This window comes from Prionailurus bengalensis, chromosome X (assembly GCF_016509475.1).
Source record: "Prionailurus bengalensis isolate Pbe53 chromosome X, Fcat_Pben_1.1_paternal_pri, whole genome shotgun sequence".
Lineage (NCBI taxonomy): Eukaryota > Metazoa > Chordata > Mammalia > Carnivora > Felidae > Prionailurus > Prionailurus bengalensis.
The window spans coordinates 72,195,589-72,216,260 of NC_057361.1; the positions used below are offsets into that span (position 1 = coordinate 72,195,589).

The window sequence follows — 20,672 nt, forward strand, 5'->3', positions numbered from 1 at the left end:
TGGAGAGGATGTGGAGAAACGGGAACCCTCTTGCACTGTTGGTGGGAATGCAAATTGGTGCAGCCGCTCTGGAAAGCAGTGTGGAGGTTCCTCAGAAAATTAAAAATAGACCTACCCTATGACCCAGCAATAGCACTGCTAGGAATTTACCCAAGGGATACAGGAGTACTGATGCATAGGGCCACTTGTACCCCAATGTTTATAGCAGCACTCTCAACAATAGCCAAATTATGGAAAGAGCCTAAATGTCCATCAACTGATGAATGGATAAAGAAATTGTGGTTTATATACACAATGGAATACTACGTGGCAATGAGGAAAAATGAAATATGGCCTTTTGTAGCAACGTGGATGGAACTGGAGAGTGTGATGCTAAGTGAAATAAGCCATACAGAGAAAGACAGATACCATATGGTTTCACTCTTATGTGGATCCTGAGAAACTTAACAGAAACCCATGGGGGAGGGGAAGGAAAAAAAAAAAAAAGAGGTTAGAGTGGGAGAGAGCCAATGCATAAGAGACTGTTAAATACTGAGAACTGAGGGTTGATGGGGGGTGGGAGGGAGGAGAGGGTGGGTAATGGGTATTGAGGAGGGCATCTTTTGGGATGAGCACTGGGTGTTGTATGGAAACCAATTTGACAATACATTTCATATATTAAAAAAAATTAAATTAAATTAAAAAATAAATAAATAAATTCGTCAGGAAGATTAAAGTTATAAATTTATATGAAATTAATAAATTGCCTCAAAATAAATATAAGGTAAAAGCTGATAGAATTATAGGGAGAAACTGACAAATCACACATCATATTGGGAGATTTCAAAACACTTTATTACTGGTAGACCAAAGGAAAAAAAACCTCAATAAAATTTGAAAATTACAACTCAAAGCCTGACTTACTAAACTCTAAGACCAGTAATTAGAGAACCCTGAGCCCTAGAACTAAACACATTCTTCTTGAGCACAAATGGAAAAATTATAAAAACTGATGACATACTAAATCATAAAGTTTTAAGTATTAATACCATAAAAACATATTTTCCAGACACAACTTAATTTTCTACAATAAAATTAGATGGTTAGAGAAAAAGGATCCACCAAATCGGCTATTTTAAAGCCTCTCTTAACAACTTATATGTAAATGAAGAAATCATAATAGAAATTAAGGTACTTAGGACTAAAAAATAATGAAAATAATACATAATAACTGTGAAGAGCCAAAACAATAGTTAGAATTTTATCACTTTAAATGCTTATATTAGAAAATAAGGAATAAAAATGTTTAACTCATTGGATTTCATCCTAAGAACTGGGAAGGCAGAAAAGAGGAGGGATGAGCTGAACAAAATCCAAAGAAAACAAAATAAAGGAGATAATAAAGAATGGAAACTAATGAACTAGGAACGGAAAGCTCTAACAGAAAGAATCAAAAATCCCAAAAGTTGATTCTCTGAAAACATACTAGAGAAAATGTGAAACTTGCTCAAAGTTACATGGCTAATAAATGGAGGAGCCAGAACTTAAATCCAGGTAGTCTGTCTCCACAGCCCAGGTTTTATTTTATTTTATTATTTTTTAAATGTTTATTTATTTCTGAGACAGAGAGAGACAGAGCATGAGTGGGGGAGGGGCAGAGAGAGAGAGACACACAGAATCAGAAGCAGGCTCAAGGCTCTGAGCTGTCAGCACAGAGCCCGACATGGGGCTCCAACTCACAAACCATTGAGATCATGACCTGAGCTGAGGTCGGTCACTCAACCGACAGAGCCACCCAGGCGCCCCTCCACAGTCCAGGTTTTAAACTGTATGCTTCACTACCCTAAAAGTGCTAAGTATAAAAAAGATTGTTATGTTTGACTACATTAATCTCAATGACCTCCATGCAACACATATAACTAAGAAAAAGATTAGTATTCAGAATAAAAACTCCTACAAATCAATCAGAAAAACACAGTAACCAAATAGACAAAAGGCAAAACATATGAACATGCATTTCCCCCAAAGAGAAAACATGAATACCAATAACCTTATGAGGAGACGTTCCACCTCATTAAGTGATCTGGGAAATGCAAAATAAAGGTATAATGAGAAGACATTTTATGTGAGTTAGATTGACAAAAACTTAAAAATCTAATAACAAATGTTGGCAAAATGTAAAGCTATGGAAATTCTTATATACTGCTGGGGGAAGTAAATTGATACAATACTCTGGAGAAAAAGCTGGGTACTATCTTGTATGAACATTCATATATCCCATGACTTAGGAATTCCACTCCTAGATATGCGTGCTAGAGAAATTCTTGAGCATGTATATCCTGAAACACACACAAGGATGTTAATAACAGCAAAAACAAAAACTGGAAACATCCTGTATCCATCAAAAGAAAAACAGAAAAATAAATTATGAAATATTCACAACGGAATACTACATAGCAATGAAAATAACTATAATTATACACAACAAAAATGATGCTTTGAAACATAATATTGAGTGAAATAAGGAATTTACAGTAGAATTCTATTTTATGAAGTTCAAAAACAGGCAAACTGAATATATCATTTAGACAGGTAGGTAGACCAATATATGGATTTATAAAAGAATAAAACAACAAGTATGTTGCATATACTAAATCTTGAATAAATGTCATTTTTGTTTTTAAATTTCCATCTGTGGGGCGCCTGGGTGGCTCACAGTAGGTTAAGCGTCTGACTCTTGATTTTGGCTCACGTCATGACCTCACAGTTCATGAGATAGAGCCCTGCATCAGGCTCTGTGCTGACAATGCAGAGCCTGCTTGGGATTCTCTCTCTCCCTCTCTCTCTGTCCCTCCCTGCTGGTATGTGCTCACTAGCTTGCACTCTCTCTCAAAAATAAATACGCTTTAAAAATAAATAAATCTTCATCTGTTATTGAAGTATTAACTTAAAAAGAAACAAGAGAACCAATGCCAGTCTTACCTGCAGAAACACTGAGGAAGTTCTCCTTGACCATATAAAGGAAATAAAAATGGAGTGTTGCCATACCGCCCAAGACAGTGAAGAAAGTGTTTGGTAGCTTTGAGACCATCTATGGTATTGCTGGCTGTCTCTGATGTCATTGCAATTGAATGCAGGAGAAAGTACTGGAGGTTGGGGGTTAATTTTTGAGTTTTTAAATACTCAGAAAATGTAATCTCCTCATAGGCTATGAAAAGATGAAAATTTATCAGTTAAAATCAGAACAAAACTTCAATTTAAAACGACTGCACAAAAGAGATCAAGCCTGTTTAAGACACTTGGCAAAGGACCCAGGTGGTAATATTACATTTTGGACAGAGATCACAGATTTTAGGCCCAGGGCAGGGGGACAGGCTAGAAACAATCTCTCTATCCTGACTGGATTGACGACACAATATTTAAGCTTTAAATGGCGAATCTTTGTTTAGTATTTTACAGATTTAAAACTAGAAAAACATTCAATCATTCATTAACCATCAAAATAGGGTTCCATAGCTGGCAATGTTACTTTATTATCATTAAAACTGCAGAATAATGTCAATAATTATACTTTGAAATATTAAATGACAAATGATACATATGACAAATGATATTGGCCAATTTTTTGGTGAAAACAATGAGAGTTGTACTTGATTTTTTGAAAGGTGTATTTTTTACTAAAACTAAGAACAATGAACTATGACTAAAAAGTAATGAAGCTAATTTCTGTGTGGCTAAAGGAATCAGTTTTAATGTCTTATACCTCAAAAGATATGAGACCCCTAAAAACTACTCACTTAAAGCAAGAACAGAAAAAAAAAATGTAATTAATTGGACTGTTAATGGTAGGAAACACAATTCCATGACAAAAGAAAAAAAAAACAAATTATAAAATTTTACTGAGATGGTTCACACTCCCCATACCATCTAGCCTCTTTTTCTTAATCAGTCAAAATGAATAATTCAATATACCAAGCAAAAGTAATCCTGGGAAAATGAAAAAATACACATTTCTTAACTGATAAAAAAATAATGGAACAATTAAAAGAGAATATCCTCTATGAAGAACCAGTTGACAGCAGTATTTAATTAGCAAGAATAGAAATTAACACCCAGCACAGCATTTCCACAATGATTAAAATGTTCTATGGCTATTGAGCACTTCAAATATGGCCAGTCCAACTGAAGAACTGAATTTTAAATTTTATTTAATTTTAATTAATTTCAATTTAAATAGCTACATGTTGGTAATGGCTAACCTAGTGGATAGTGGAGAATAAGAATGTACTTTAAAAGAGTAATGAGTGGCTCACTATATCAGAGCAAGCATATTAAAATAAGAAAGTTCAAATAATTAGAGAACACAATTTAATGGAAAATAATACCTTTATATTCATCAGGATGTTTTTCATACTCCATACAAAATGTAAGAAACTTCATTAGCATTCGCTTTTCTACCATAGTAAGTTGTTTGCTATTAAAGACATCTGCTCTAGAACAAGGAACCTAAAAAACATGATTTTAAGTTAGGAAACTGCTTCCTAGTGATAGAAGTATTCCAAATTACATTTTTTTTCCCTTTAACTATAACAAGATCATTATTACCATTCTAGTCAGGCTGTTTCATGTTACTTTCCATCAATTCTACCGACATCTCTGTTGACCTCAGAGCTAATTAACTTGTGAGCTCTCTTACTTAGTTCTGCCAAGTTCCTCCTTATGCCATTACAAAGCCAATGGCATGTCACCTCTACCTGGGAACAAAGGACAGCTCAAATCTAGCAATAATGCCTGAAATTAACATTTTCTTAACAGAAACATCAGGCTGCAGAATAACTTATGAAAAAATTAACACAAGAAGTTTTAATTGAGTAATTTCTTACTATTTACATTTACCATGCAGGATTGGAATTTGCTACTTTGCCAGGAAAATAATAATCTTATTTGTTTATCCTTCCAAAACAAACCATAATAACTTAAGCTCATACCCAGTTACAATACTTGATCAGCAAAGTACCTGTTCCACTCTTCCTTCTCGAAATGCAAGAATCCTGGTAATATTTTTGAACTCTGCATATCGACTTACATTAGATTTGATTAAAAGATCAATTAGTAATCCTCGAGAATACAGCAGCTGTACAAAGAAAATATTTTACAGTATGAAATAAAAGGTAAAATTGTGGAAAAATTGATAAACACTAAATAGAGATACATAATTTTGTTATATTTTAAAATATTGTTAAAAAGCATTATACTTATTAATATTGGAGTACAGAACACAAATTACAACAGGTTTACAATTGGTTGATTATCTAAAATTCAAAATCCCCAAAAACTCTGGATTATCTGAAATTCAAAACCCAAAAAACTCTGGAATACAATGTTTTTCATAACTAGTTTGGCAACAAAATGACCCAAACTGATATAAGGCTCTTCTCTATTTGCCCCACTTACTGTGAATATTCATATATTTGACTGCAAAAATATTGATAGGTTTAATTATAAAGTGCCTCCTCAGACCCTAAGAATGTCACATCATATATAGCATATCAACATATGTACTGTATTACTTTCTAAAATAATTTTTTTAATCTAAATAACAGAACATACCATGCCCAAGGGTTTTAAATAAGGGACTGTATCCTTACATAAGGCCAGGTGGTTATTAAAAAGAAACCAGGAGGCCTCCTGGTGGCTCCATTGGTTGAGCATTAGGGTTCATGAGTTGGAGCCCCATATCAGGCTCGCTGCTGTTAGTACAGAGCCTGCTCAGATCCTCTGTCCCCCCTTTCTCTGCCCCTCCCCTGCTCACACCCTCTCTCTCAAAAATTATTAATAATAATAAATTTTAAAAATTAAAAGAAACCAGCTCCCTGGACCTCCTCATCGACCAAAAAGAAAAAGATTGGCTATGTATTGCCACCAAAAGAACTGAATTATAAGGTCCCCCTATAATCCTAGTAGTCTAGATTCATATGAGGTATGTCTTTTTCAAGAAGTGAGAATGATGGTTATTGCCAGCATGCACGTGAAGAATTGATTTAATCTTTCACATGTCTTATAACTAATATCAGAAAGACAAAAACAACTTCAACAGTATTATCTAGCATGTTATAAATTTAACTACATGGTTAATTGCAACAGATTTGGCTATGCCCTACACTGATATACCTTTAAGTGTCTATAATTCAATAAATGTTAAAAATGTAAATGTTACATCTGTAATGGGGGGGGGGGGACAATTAGCTTTACTACAAAAAAAAAAAAAAGGAATTTTGGAAATTAATCCAAACCATTAGTCTTGAGTATCCAAAAGGTCAGTAAAGACTATGTATAACAGTATCACTTAGTGAATTTTTATAAACTATTAGTCCAGCATTGTGCAGAACAAAAGTGACATTGCTTTTTTTTTTAAGTAATCCAATTACTCTGAGTAAATACACCATGTTATTTCATTACCTTCAGCCTAATATCCTACACAGCTGATATAGCCCAAGTTTTTAGGAATATATTGCCAAGTCTTAATTCTGTAATTATAATAAAAAAAAACAGGTAATTCAAATACTTAATTTGTTTAAAAACAAATACTTGAAATTCAATGATCCCTCAGTAGTCATAATATTTCACAAATATTAATACATCAAACAAAAGATGTATTTTCACTTAATAAGATCCAATAAAGCTTAAGATTTAATGCCGGGTTTAAAATAATGCATTTACGATTACACTGAAGAGTGAAAACACGTTTTAATTAGTAGTAACAAGTAAGTATGCTATTTAAACCTAAGCCTCTTTTCCACCACTCTTTAAGTGATCTAAAAGAAATTAGTGATGAGAGGTCAAAGAATACCAAGTATCCATCAATCGAAGAATGGATATGGGGTGCCTGGGTGGCTCAGTTGGTTGAGCAACCAACTTCGGCTCAGGTCCTATCTCACGGTTTATGAGTTTGAGCCCTGCGTCGGGCTCTGTGCTGACAGCTCAGAGCCTGGAGCCTCCTTCAGATTCTGTGTCTCCCCCTCTCTCTGCCCCTCCCCTGCTCATGCTCTGTGTCTCTCTCTCTCTGGATAATAAACGTTAAAAAAAAAAACTTAAAAAAATAGAAGAATTGATAAAGATGTGGTGTACATACACACACACATATACACAATATACATGTATGTATGTATGTATGTACGTATGTATATGTACTTATACACAATGGAATATTACTTGGCCATAAAAGAATGAAATCTTGCCATTTGCAACAGCATGGATGGACCTAGAGGGTAGTATACTAAGTGAAATAAGTCAGAGAAAGACAAATACCATATAATTTCATTCCTGTGTACTCTAAAAAACACAACAAATGAAGAACCAAAAAACAGACTCTAAACTACAAAGAACAAACTGGTAGTTGCCAGAGGGGAGGGAGGTGGGTGGAGTTGGGTGAAATAAAGGGAATTAAGAGGTACAAACTTCCAGTTATAAAATAAACAACTCATGGAGATGAGAAGTACAGCACAGGGAATATAGTCAATAATATTATAATAATGTGGTATGGTGACAGATGGTGAGTAATCATGGTGACCAATGAGGAAATGTATAGAATTATTCAATCAATATGTTCTACACCTGAAACTAATACAGCAGTGTATGTTATACTTCAATAAAAATAAATAAAAAAGAATAATTCAATTTGATTAAACTATGGAGAATGAGATTTAATAATTAATCATTTTTTGCTTCACTTGGCATGTGGTTCCATAATTATTAAGGGTACAGAGTTTCTTAGAAATGAGTTTTAATTGTAAGAACTTCAACTTTGATTTCTCCCTATTAGTCTAAACCATATAATACTATAAAGTATTTTATTAAATAACCTCCCCTAAGCTATAAGACTACTTTTTAACTTTTTCTTTAATGTTTATTTATTTTTGAGAGAGACAGAGTGCGGGCCAGGGAGAGAAGGAGACACAGAATCTAAAGCAGGCTCCAGGCTCTGAGCTGTTGCAGGGCTCAAACTCGCAGACCGTGAGATCATGAGCTGAGCCGAAGTCGCATGCTTAACCTACTGAACCACCCAGGCACCCTTATAAGACTACTTTCTAAAAGGCTATATATGTGGGTGTGTTTTGTAAACTGTAAAGTACTACAGTTACATGTCAGTTTTACCACCATGACCTTGAGATAGAAACATGCAGAAATGTCGGGTAGTTTGGAGACATCAAACTGGAAAGAAGTAGGGCACCTGGGTGGCTCAGTCAGTTAAGTATCGGACTCTTGATTTCAGTTCAGGTCATGATTTTGCGGTTCATGGGGTCTAGCCCCATTTCAGACTCTGCATTGACAGCATGGAGCCTGCTTAGGATTCTCTCTCCCGCTCTCTCTCTGCCCCTCCCCTGCTTGTGCATGCTCTTGCAGTCACTCGCTCTCTCTCTCCCTCAAAATAAATAAATTTATAAAAATAGGTGTTTGGCAATCCTAAATTTAGATGCAATAACTGAAATTTGAATAGAATTTCCAAAGAGTAACTGATTGTCCCAATATCATGGAATACACTGCCTTCCACACAGCAGGTACTCAATAAATGTTAATTAAATAACTAACATTAAAAAATAATAATAAACCTCTTATATTGCTATGGTTAAACATTCTTTTTTATTTTTAATTGTTTAACATTTATTTAGTTTTGAGAGACAGAGGAAGACAGCGCATGAGTAGAGGAGGGGCAGAGAGAGAAGGAGACACAGAATCCGAAACAGGCTCCAGGCCCTGAGCTGCCAGCACAGAGCCCGACGTGGGGCCCAAACACACAAACTGTGAGATGATGACCTGAGCTGAAGTCGGATGCTCACTCAACTGAGCCACCCAGGCTCCCCATGATGGTTAAACATTCTTTAGTCACTTCTTTTGTAGAATGAGTTTATTATTTTTTAAATATATAATACCATGGAAACTATGCAGGGCAAAGTACAACTGCCTTGATTCCTCTAGACGCATCGGTGTTTAATTTACCCTAAAAGAACCACTATTATGAACCATTCAGAGTCATGAAAATACCCAGAAATCTCCTTTAAAGTCTCCTCAAATGTCTCAGCATCTAGTCAAATAATCTCTGCCTCTACTATAATCAACATTCACTTTCTTTTATACAAGTGAATAATTTCCTACACTAACTCCAAAAATTGATACAGTACCATCTTCTACCATTTTCCTTTGTAATACTTATACTCTATTTCAGCTACCATAAGGGTTAGACTATTATAAACTAGCATTGGTTCTTAACCAATACTTATATCATCATTTATGTTAGGCATTCCAAATCCTAAGTAACTAATTAAAAATGAAATTCTCAGAACAAAGCCCATTTGTTACATGACTACTTCAGGTTTTTGTTGTTGTTTTTGGTTTGGTAAAACTTATTTTCTAATCATGAAAACAGGAAGACTATTAATAAAATATGATTAAACTGCTACTTAGAAATCAATGCCAATGGCGTAACATGGAAAAAAATTCTAGATTTCAAAGTGTGGCAGGATCATCGTAGCTGGAGAAGGTGGAATAGATGGTACAGAAATATGAATTCAGACCAGGACAGACCAGGACAATTCAGACCAGGACAGAATCAGACACAGAGAGCTATGTGATAGAAAGAAGCAAAGAGTAATAAAAATATATTCATAATTTTAGGCATCAGGTTCAAATAGAGCAGCAGTATGGGGCACCTGGGTGGCTCAGTGGGTTAAGCGTCCGACTTAGGCTCAGGTCATGTTCCCGCGGTTCATGAATTGAAGCCCTGAGTCGGGCTCTGGGCTGACAGCTCAGAGCCTGGAGCCTGCTTCAGATTCTGTGTCTCCCTCTCTTTTTGCCCCTCCCCCACTCCTGCTTTGCCTCTTTCTGTCTCTCAAAAATAAATAAAAACATTTTTTTAAAAAGTTAAAAAAAAAGAGCAGTAATATGAGTACTGGGATTGTATCAGCAAAATGTGGGGAACATGCAATTGATTAGTCTCTCTATTCTGTAACTTGAAACTTCAAGAGAGCACATTAAATTGAAAAACCTAGTCTGAGACAACTCTAATGTTACCTACTACCCTCCCATACTTCTTTTTAATTTCTTATTGCTTACTCCCAATTTATGGGATTTGGTCTGTTTCTTTCTACTTTCTCCAAGCCCTATATCTAACTTTTAAAGACCATTATCCTTTATCTTACTGGTTTTCTATTCTTTTTGCACTTATATTAACCTTGCTTCCTATAAACCCAATACAACATTATACCCTCCAAAGACTCAGGTACCTCCTCTGAAGTCACAATGGCCTAACATTAGAGTTAAGGATTGAAACATAACCAGATATTGCATTCTTCCCACCCTCCCTGTCCCCCACAATTAAATTATCCTCCAAAGCCCTCATATCTAAATAGATGATTTTCAAAAATGCATTGGTTTATTTAGAATGTTTATCATCATTGTTAAAATAGTTGTTGTTAACAGTTGTTAATAGTTGTTAAAATAGTTACTATATAGACGAGCTGAAAACAAGTTCATTTAATAAACTGACTATAAATAACATGAATTTTTAATTAGGTTTGTTAGAATTTTTCTCTTGATAGAATTCATAGTGTCTATGCAGAAGAATATTAGAGTGGACTCTGTGCTCCAGTATAAAAGTATCATTGTGATATAGTACTGAGCATTTTTTTAATGCATTTTAACCATATTTAAAGAATATTTTAACTGAATTATTAATTTCTGGATACTATCTCTTTATAAAATATATGTTTTACACTTCAGAAAATAAAATTATGAAAATTGGGAATATGGTCCCAGATGCTATTTTCAATCAACTAAAAATTAGTATTGTTTTATTATAAGATGATGAAAACTGGTACTTACCTTTGATACTAAATCGATATTAAATCTCCTGCCTTCTTTAATAATTTGTGAGTAAGTAATCCTATTTTTCCTTGGTTGCAGTGTGGTGTCTTCTGTTGTAAGCACATTTTCACTTGTTTCTTCTTCTGAAGCTGACTTCACACAAGTTTTATCATCACAATGCTTTTCTTCTTCCCCTGTTGCTTCAACATCATTTATTTCTAGGGAACTCTCTAGATCACTGTTTGGAGTTTGTTCTGTGGGCATTTGACAACTCACAGTGGTCGACGACTCATCTTCCGAAGGCAGATAGGCAGAATGTTCCCCTTCTGTGGGGTTCACAGATGTCACAGAAGCATGATTTTTCTGCAGTGCACCAGTTTCTTCAACATCTTCATGCAAATCCTGACTAATGAGAAATTATAACAATACACTTTTGCTAACTGTACCGACTCCATTTTTATATTATTTTAATGGCAATTTTTTATTTGCCCCATTTATATTATCAAGTTTAGTATACATTTTGCCTATGTAAACCACACACTAAACACTCATCTGTTAAGGTACCAATACAACATGAAATATAATTGATACTTGAAAAATAGACATAAAGATTTCAGAGTTTAACAGGGCATGTCTCATGTACACTTTTGAGAATTTAAGGCAGACAGGGCAATTATATTTTAGAAACAAATCAAAAGTGCTTATGAGCACAGGCTTCAGAATAAACAGCACAAGGTTCAAACCCTGACCCTGTGATAAGATAACTCTGTGAATTCAGAAAAGTTATTTATCTTCTCTGACCTTAATTATCCATCTATAATATGGATGTTATATATGATTGTTTTGAAGATTAATAAATTAATCATCATGGTATCACAAGCAAAAAGCCTGTCACAGTAATAAGATTAATAATAAGATTATTATTTGTTTAATGTTTATTTATTTTAGAGGGAGAGAGAGAGAGCAAGCATGAGAGGGGCAGAGAGAGAGGGAGACAAAGAATCTGAAGCAGGCTCCAGGCTCTGAGCTGTCAGCACAGAGCCTGATGCGGGGTTCGAACCCATGAACCATGAGATCATGACGTGAGCCAAAGTCGGACACTTAACCAACTGAGCCACCCAGGCACCCCCAAAGATTATTATTTTTATTATTGATGGTGTGACAGAGCTAGAAAAAGTCTGTCATAAAGTTTAAGTTGGTTTATCACAATGTGGTATCTAAGAGGATCTTTCTGTATTCTTTCCTGCTATATTTTTTGTATTAGTGTCTATTACTCTACTGGAAGTCCCACTTTCAAAGTTACACTACTACTAACATTCTAAGTCCATATTGCCTTCACTGATAAAACTGGCTCCTGTTCAGTCCATCTACATCATGCATTTCACCTAGAGGGTTTACCTGCCACAGAACCTATACTTCATTGAGTTCCCTGCTACTCAACAATATATAATAGGTCTTGGGAAGTAAACATCTGCTAACCAATTGCTCAAGAACATATATCAGCTCTTCCTTATATGATCTCTAAACCCTACCCCATAAAATCTTCTTCCTGCCTCTAACCCAAATCACCCTTTTTATACACAATTTTCTGGTCTCATCTTTTCTGCTTTGACATACCATCTCTAACTCTTAATCTATCAAGTCTAATCTCCATGTTTTGGCTCATATTTTTTGTTTCTCCTGGGCTATTCATCTTACTCCCCATAACATGATAATTCTCCCATTCTCAAAAATAATCACATATTTTAACAATCTGTTATAAAAAATTTAAATATTTCCAAAAAATCTTCCTTAAACCAACCATATATATCATTCTAATTACTCCATGCCCCCACAATACATACAATGCAGTTTACCTTGCATTTATTTATCAGTTCTTTTTACCAGTCCTTTGGTTGTCCAGTATATGCTTTACCTTCTGAAGTAGACTTTAACTCCCCTGAGGGAAAACCCTAATATGTCTTCTTATGTGTCCCTCACAACACCTACTGACTGCTTTATAGAAGTGCTATCTAATAAATGCTTGATGAATAAATGGTTTCTCATTGCCTATACACACACACACACACACACACACACACACACACACTTAAGTATGAAACTAACTGAATTTGTCAAAAATAAAAGATATGAGGCCAGGAAAAGCAATAAATTATAACTCAAAAGTCTAAGTACACTTAATAAAATGTCTTATTAAAATTAATACAATAAACACTATACTAAAAAAGGTACAATGAAAGAACATTAACTTAAATATTAAGAAATAAAATGTTGAGGAGAAGAGCTAATATGGCAGCATAGTAGGACCCCAGGCTGATCTTATCAAACACAACTAGATAACTATCAAATCATTCTGAATACCCAAGAAATCAACCTAAGGACTGACACAACTAGAAGGGGAGAAGAGGCCACATAGAGGAAGGTAGGAAGTACAGAGCCATGGTTTGGGGAGTAAAAGATCTCTGGTGCTATGGTGTGTGAGGGGGGGGGGAGGGGGCAGGGAGGAAGCCCTGGTCTCAGAGAAAGGCAAAGAGAGATAGGAGCATACAGGGGAACACACGAGGAGAACACTTCCCTAAAGCCACTGGCTGGGGCCTTAAATGTCTACTGTTAGGCTGGGATAGAGCCCTTAGAGAGTACTGCCCTACTCCTGGAGAGAAGGCAGGCAAACAAACCCAGTGGTGGTGGGGCAGATGGCATGGAAACAGACATTTGAAGAACTGAGACATATAGGGGAGAGATTATTCGCTCTGCTTGGAAAACATCCCTGAGATCTGAGACGTAGCATTCACAGAGACACCTCTCCAGGGACAAAGGAACCTGCCTTGTCATTTCCCTCCCCAACTCCACAGCATAAAAGTCTCGCCACCTGTCTAGGGCACCTCTGTCCCACACTGTTTGCCTAAGCAGCTTGCTCCAAGTCCCATACCCCTTGACTCCAGCACTAATACCCTTCTCTCCCTCAGTCCCAGTGCAATGGGATCCTTCCCAAGAAGACCAGCATAGGCCCCTACATACACCACTTCCCTAAAGACTGGAGTTTTTAAAGTCAGCAGGCTTGGCTGGGATAGACCCAGAAGGGCACTGTGTTGCTACTGGAGAGAAGACAGGCAAACAACCTGGGAGCAGGCAGCTTGAAAACAACTATCCAAAAGAATCCAATATGGCGGGGAAGTAGGCGGTCCCGAAGTTACATCATCCCTCAAACACAGCAGTGTTGAGGCCAGAGGACTTGGAATTCCAAGAGCCAGGGCTGCAGAGTGACAGGGATGTCTCCAGGGGCCCACGGGGACAACCTGGCAGGCCATAGGTGCGTGATTGCAAACTGGGAGAGATAAAACGGGTGGCGTAGGCACGGAGGGGATGGATCCCCTTCTGTGAAGAAACAAAAGTAAAAGAAAGAGGCTGTAGAAGTGTAGGATTGTATTTGGAAAACAAAAAAACCACATACTGCGAATCGGATAAAAAACGGAGAAAGATCCAATCTCTAACTGCTAGGCTTTCTCCGGACTGGGGCCAGCTCCCCTGTTCGACCACCTGGGAAGGAGGAGAGCCAGCCCCAGGCTCAGTAACTAGCTCAGAGACGCAGTCCAAATGGGAGAAAACAACCCCCTCCCTTGAGTGCTGTGGGAAGAAGGTATATAGCCTCTCCAAGGACAAAGATCCCTACCTGCACCCGCCAGCTAGAGACCTTTTATTGGCAGGGCGGAGCGGCACTTCCCTTGTACCAGGGAGAGCGGAGCGGGATTGTTTAAGATGTCAGGGTTTGAATCCCAGATGAGCGCCAGGGAGGCAAAAGAAACTGTGGAGAAGGGGCGGGGAGAACAGCCTGCTGTTCTGAGAAGTTTCTCCCTGAGACCAGGAACATGACAGGAATGTCTACTTTCACCACTGTTGCGTAACATAGTGTTGGAAGTCTTAGCGTCACAAATCAGACAACAAAATGAAATAAAAGGCATCCATGTTGGCAAATAATAAGTCAAACTTTCACTTTTTGCAGATGACATGATACTCTACATGGAAAACCCAACAGACTCCACCAAAAAGCTGCTAGAACTCATACATGAATTCAACAAAGTTGGAGGATACAAAAACAATGTAGAGACATCGATTGCATTTCTATATACCAATAATGAAACAACAGAAAGAGAAATCAAGAAATCAATCCCATTTACAATTGCACCAAGAACCATAAAATACCTAGGAATAAACCTAACCAAAGATGTAAAAGATGCATATGCTGAAAACTAAAGAAAACTTACGAAAGAAATTGAAGAAGACACAAAGAAATGGAAACACATTCCATGTTCATAGATTAGAAGAATAAATATTGTTAAAATGTCAATACTACCCAAAGCAATCTACACATTCAATGCAATCCCAATCAAAATTGCACCAGCATTCTTCTCACAGCTAGAACAAACAATCCTAAAATTTGTACGGAACCACAAAAGACCTTGAATAGCCAGGGTAATGTTGAAAAAGAAAACAAAAGCCAGAGGGATCACAATCCCAGACTTTAGCATCTACTACAAAGCTGTAATCATCAAGACAGCATGGTATTGGCACAAAAACAGACACACAGACCAATGGAATAGAATAGAGAACCCAGAATTGGCACTACAAATGTATGGCCAACTAATTTTCGACAAACCAGGAAAGAGTATCCAATGCAAAAAAGATAAGTCTCTTTAGCATATGGTGCTGGGAGAACTGGACAGCAACATGCAGAAGAATGAAACTAGACATTTTCTTACACCATAAATAATAATAAAGTCAAAATGGATGAAAGACCTAAATGTGAGACAGGAAACTATCAAAACCCTAGAGGAGAAAACAGGCAACAACTTCTTTGACCTCAACCGCAGCCATTTCTTGCTCGACACATCTCCAAAGGCAAGGGAATCAAAAGTAAAAATGAACTATTGGGACCTCATCAAGATAAAAATCTTCTGCACTGCAAAGGAAAACAATCAACAAAACTAAAAAGCAACTGACGGAATGGGAAACGATATTTGCAAATGACGTATTGGATAAAGGGTTAGCATCAAAAATCTATAAAGAACTTACCAAACTCAACACCTGAAAAACAAATAATGCAGTAAAGAAATGGGCAGAAGACATAAATGGACACTTTTCCAAAGAAGGCATCCAGATAGCCAACAGACATATGAAAAGTTGCTCAACATCACTCATCATCAGGGAAATACAAATCAAAACCACACTGAGATACCAGCTAACACCAGTCAGAGTGGCTAAAATTAACAACTCAGGAAACAACAGATGCTGGCAAGGATGTTGAGAAATGGGAACCCTGTTGCACTGTTAGTAGGAATGCAAACTGGTGCAGCCCCTCTGGAAAACAGTGTGGAGATTCCTCAAAAAATTAACAATAGAACTACCCTACGACCCAGCAATAGCACTGCTAGGAATTTATCCAAAGGATACAGGAGTGCCGATACATAGGGGCGCATGTACCCCAATGTTTATAACAGCACTTTCAATAATACCCAAGTTATATAAAGAGCTTAAATGTCCATTAACTGATGAATGGATAAAGAAGATGAGGTTTATATATACAATGAAATGAGAAAGAATGAAATCCTGCCATTTGCAGCAACGTGGATGGAACTGGAGGGTATTATGCTAAGTGAAATAAGTCAGTCAGAGAAAGACAGATATCATATGTTTTCACTCATATGTGGAACTTGAGAAACTTAACAGAAGACCATGGGTAAAGAGAAGGGGGAAAAATAGTTACAAACAGAGAGGGAGGGAGGCAAACCATAAGAGATTCTTAAATACAGAGAAAAAACTGAGGGTTGATGGAGGAGAGCGGGGGAGAGAGGAAAGGGGCATTGAGGAGGGCACTTGTTGGGATGAGCACTGGGTGTTGTATGTAAGTGATGAATCACGGGAATCTACCCCCAAAACCAAGAACACAGTGTATACATTGTATGTTAGCCAACTTGACAATAATTAAAAAAAAAAAAAAAAAAAAGAAAAGAAAGAAAAGAAAACAACTATCCAAAGAATTCCTGGAACACACAGGAGGGAGACTGTTCTCTCTTCTCAAACTCCTTCCCTAAGGACAACAAGCACTGAGACCCCTCTCCAGAGACAGAGGAGCTGCATGGTGCCATTTTCCTCCTCGACTCCTGAGCATAAACATAGAAATGCCTGATGTAAACACCACAATGTAAACCACCTACAATGGCTGCCTAACCTGCTTACACCAGGTCCAACACCTCTGAACTGTGTACCTACTGCTCTTCTAGGTCATTTTTGACTCAGACCCAGGGTGGCGGGGCCCTTCCCCAGAAGACCAGCAGAAACCGGTCCACATCAAGGGACAAGAGAGTTCTGCAAAGCTTCACTTCTACTGGAAGTAGTATCAGGTCTCATTGAACAAGCAGACCACAGAGCACATTTAGTTGAAACTTGCCACACACAGGCCAAGGAATAAATACTGCCCAATGCAGGCAAGGAGAGCCTCTACAGACTACCGGTCTGAAGGATAGAGCAGCCAAAACAAGCGGTAGAGTGCACACAGCACACACCAGAGATACTCCCTAAAGCACCAGGCCCGGGACACTATATGACTTCTTCATAAAGCCATTACTCTCAGGAACAAGGAACATAACAGGTTTTCTAACACAGAGAAGACGACAGAGCCTTAGACAAAAAATCATCCCAAATGAAACAACAAGGTCACAGAGATCTAAGTGAAAAAAAAAAAAAACAAACAAACATAGTAATATGCATGATACAGTATTAAAGCAACAATCATCACTGAGCTTGAGAAAAGAATGGAAGACTTCAGGGGGACCCTTACCACAGAAATAAAGGATTTAAAAAACAATCAGAAGGAAATGTGAAATGTAATAACAGAGATTCAAAACAGACTGAATGCAATGACACACGGATAGAAGCAGCACAGGAACAAATCAGCGATATAGAAGATTAAATAATGGACAGATATGAACAAAAGAGAGAAAGGAGAATTCTGGATCACAAGAATAGACTTAGGGAACTCAGTGACTACATCAAACACAATACAGTAACATTTGTATTATATAAGTTTCAGAAAAAAAAAAGAAAAGGGGGCAGAAAATTTATTTGAGGAAACAATAGCTGAAAACTCCCCTAATCTGGGGAAGGAAACAGACATCTATATCCAGAAGGTAGTACAGAGAACTCTAATCAAAATCAACTAAAGCAATCCAACACCAAGCCATATGGTAATTAAGTTTGCAAAATATAAACAAACAAACAAACAAACAGAACAGAAAGTGGCAAGACAAAAAAGAAGTAGCTAATTTACAAGGGAGGACCCATAAGACTACCTGCAGATCTGTCCACAGAAACTTGGCAAGCCAGAAGGGGCTGACATGATAAATTAAACATGATTAATGGGGAAAATATACAGCCAAGAATACTCTATCCAGTAAGGCTAGCATTCAGAATAGGAGAAATAAACACTTGCCCAGACAAACAAAACCAGAAGCACTCTGTGACCACTAAACCATCCCTACAAAAATAATAAAGGAAACTCTTTCACTGGAAAGGAAAACCAAAGTGACAAAGACAAGCAAGATACAGAGAAAATCTTCAGAAATAACAAAACAAGTAATAAAATGGCAATAAATACATATCTATCAATAATTCCTCTGAATGTAAATGGACAAAATGCTCCAATCAAGGGACATATAGTGCCAGAATGGATAAGAAGAGACATATAGTGTCAGAATAGATAAGAAAACAAGACCCATCTAAATGCTGCCTATAAGAGACTCATTGTAGACCTAAAGACACCTGCAGATTGAAAGGGAGGGGATGGAGAAATCTTTATCATGCAAATGTCATCAAAACAAAGCCATGATGGCAATACTTAGGCAAACTAGACTTTAAAGACTGTAACAAGAAATGAAGGTCACTGTATCATAATAAAGGAGACTATCCAACAAAAAGATCTAACAATTGTAAATATTTAGGCTTCCCACATGAAGGAACCCAAAGGTAGAAAACAATTAATAACAAACATAAATAGAACTAATGAATAATACTACAATGATAGTAGGGTACTTTAACATCCCATTTCATCCTAAAGCAGAATACACATTTTTTTGAAGTACACATGGAACACTCTCCAGAATAGATCAAATACTAGGTCACAAATCAGGCCTCAACAAGTACAAAATAACTGAGATCCTACCATGCATTTCTTCTGACCACAAGGCTGATATTTGAAGTCAATCACAGGAAAAAACTTGCAAAGACCACAAATACATGGAAGTTAAACAACATGCTACTGAAGAATGAATGGGTCAACCAGGAAGTAAAACAAGGAATTAAAACAAAATAAAACAAAACACTGAATCAAATAAACCAAGACAGTCCATAACCTTTGGAATGCAACAAAAGTGGTCCTACAGGGGAAGTATATAGCAATATAGGCTTACCTCAAGAAGCAAGACAAATCTCAAATAAATCACCTAACCCTACACCTAAAGGAGCTACAAAAAGAACAGGCAAAGCCTAATGCCAGCAGAAGAAAGGAAATAATAGAAGAGCAGAAAGAAATGATAAGAAAACTAAAAAAATTCAGAACAGATCAAGAAACTAGGAGCTAGTTCTTTGAAAAACATAAATAAAATTGATAACCCCCTAGCCAGACTTATCAAAAAGAGAAAGGACCCAAATAAAATCACAAATGGGAAAAGAGGTTTAACAACCAACACCACAGAAATACAAACAATTATTTCAGAACATTATGAAAAAGTATATGCCAACAAATTGGGCAAACTGGAAGAAAATTTATGAATTCCTAGAAATATATAAATGTCAAAAACTGAAACAGGAACAAATAGAAAACTTGAACGAAGTGATAACCAGCAAAGCAATTCATTTAGTAATCAAAAATCTCCCAATAAACAAAAGTCCAGGACCAAATGGCTTCACCGGGAATTCTATAAAACATTTTAAGAGGAGTTAAGACCTGTTGTTCTCAAACTATTCCAAGAAGTAAAAATGGAAGGAAAACTTCCAAATTGATTCTATGAGGCCAGCATTAACTTGATTCCAAAACCAGACCAAGAGACAAAACAGAGAAGTACAAGACAATATCCCTGATGAACATGGATGGAAAAATTATCAACAAAATACTACCATATTGAATCCAACAGTACATCAAAAGAATCACTTACCATGATCAAGTGGGATTTATCTGGGATGCAAGGATGGTTCAATATTCAAAAATCAATCAATGTGATACACTACATTAATAAAAGAAAGGATAAGAACCATATGATCCTTTGAAAAGATGCAGAAAAAGCATTTGACAGAGTACAACATATATTCATGATAAAAGCCTTCAACAAGGTAGAGTTAGATGGGATATACATCAACATAATGAAGGCCATATTTGAAAAAACCCACACCTAATATCATCCTCAATGGGGAAAAACTGAGAACTTTACCTCTATTGTCAGGGACAAGACAGGGAGGTCCACTCTCACCACTGTTATTTAACACAGTGCTGGAATTTCAGGCCTGAGCAATCAGGCAACAAAAAGAAATAAAAGGCATCCAAATCGGTAAGGAAGAAATCAAACTTTCACTATTTGCAGATGACACCTTACTCTACACAGAAAATGTAAAAGACTACCAAAAAATTGATAGAACTGATACTTGAATTCAGTCAAGTCACAGGATACAAAATTAATGTACAGAAATTTATTGTGTTTCTATACACCAATGATGAAGAAACAGAGAAATTAAGGAATCAATCCCATTTACAACTGCACCAAAAAACCGTAAGATACCAAGGAATA

General features: G+C 36.7%; 1 protein-coding gene across 1 annotated transcript in view; it reads right to left on the reverse strand.

Moving 5' to 3' along the window:
- The window catches only part of CHM (CHM Rab escort protein), a 260,707-nt gene that overhangs the window by 153,233 nt on the left and 86,802 nt on the right, over window positions 1-20,672 (reverse strand). Inside the window, exons 5-8 of the mRNA XM_043570858.1 lie at window positions 10,858-11,245; window positions 4,997-5,113; window positions 4,365-4,485; window positions 2,962-3,187 (exon numbers count right to left, since the gene is read on the reverse strand). Coding sequence (XP_043426793.1) covers window positions 2,962-3,187; window positions 4,365-4,485; window positions 4,997-5,113; window positions 10,858-11,245 — 852 coding nt within the window. The remainder of the gene's footprint in view (window positions 1-2,961; window positions 3,188-4,364; window positions 4,486-4,996; window positions 5,114-10,857; window positions 11,246-20,672) is intronic.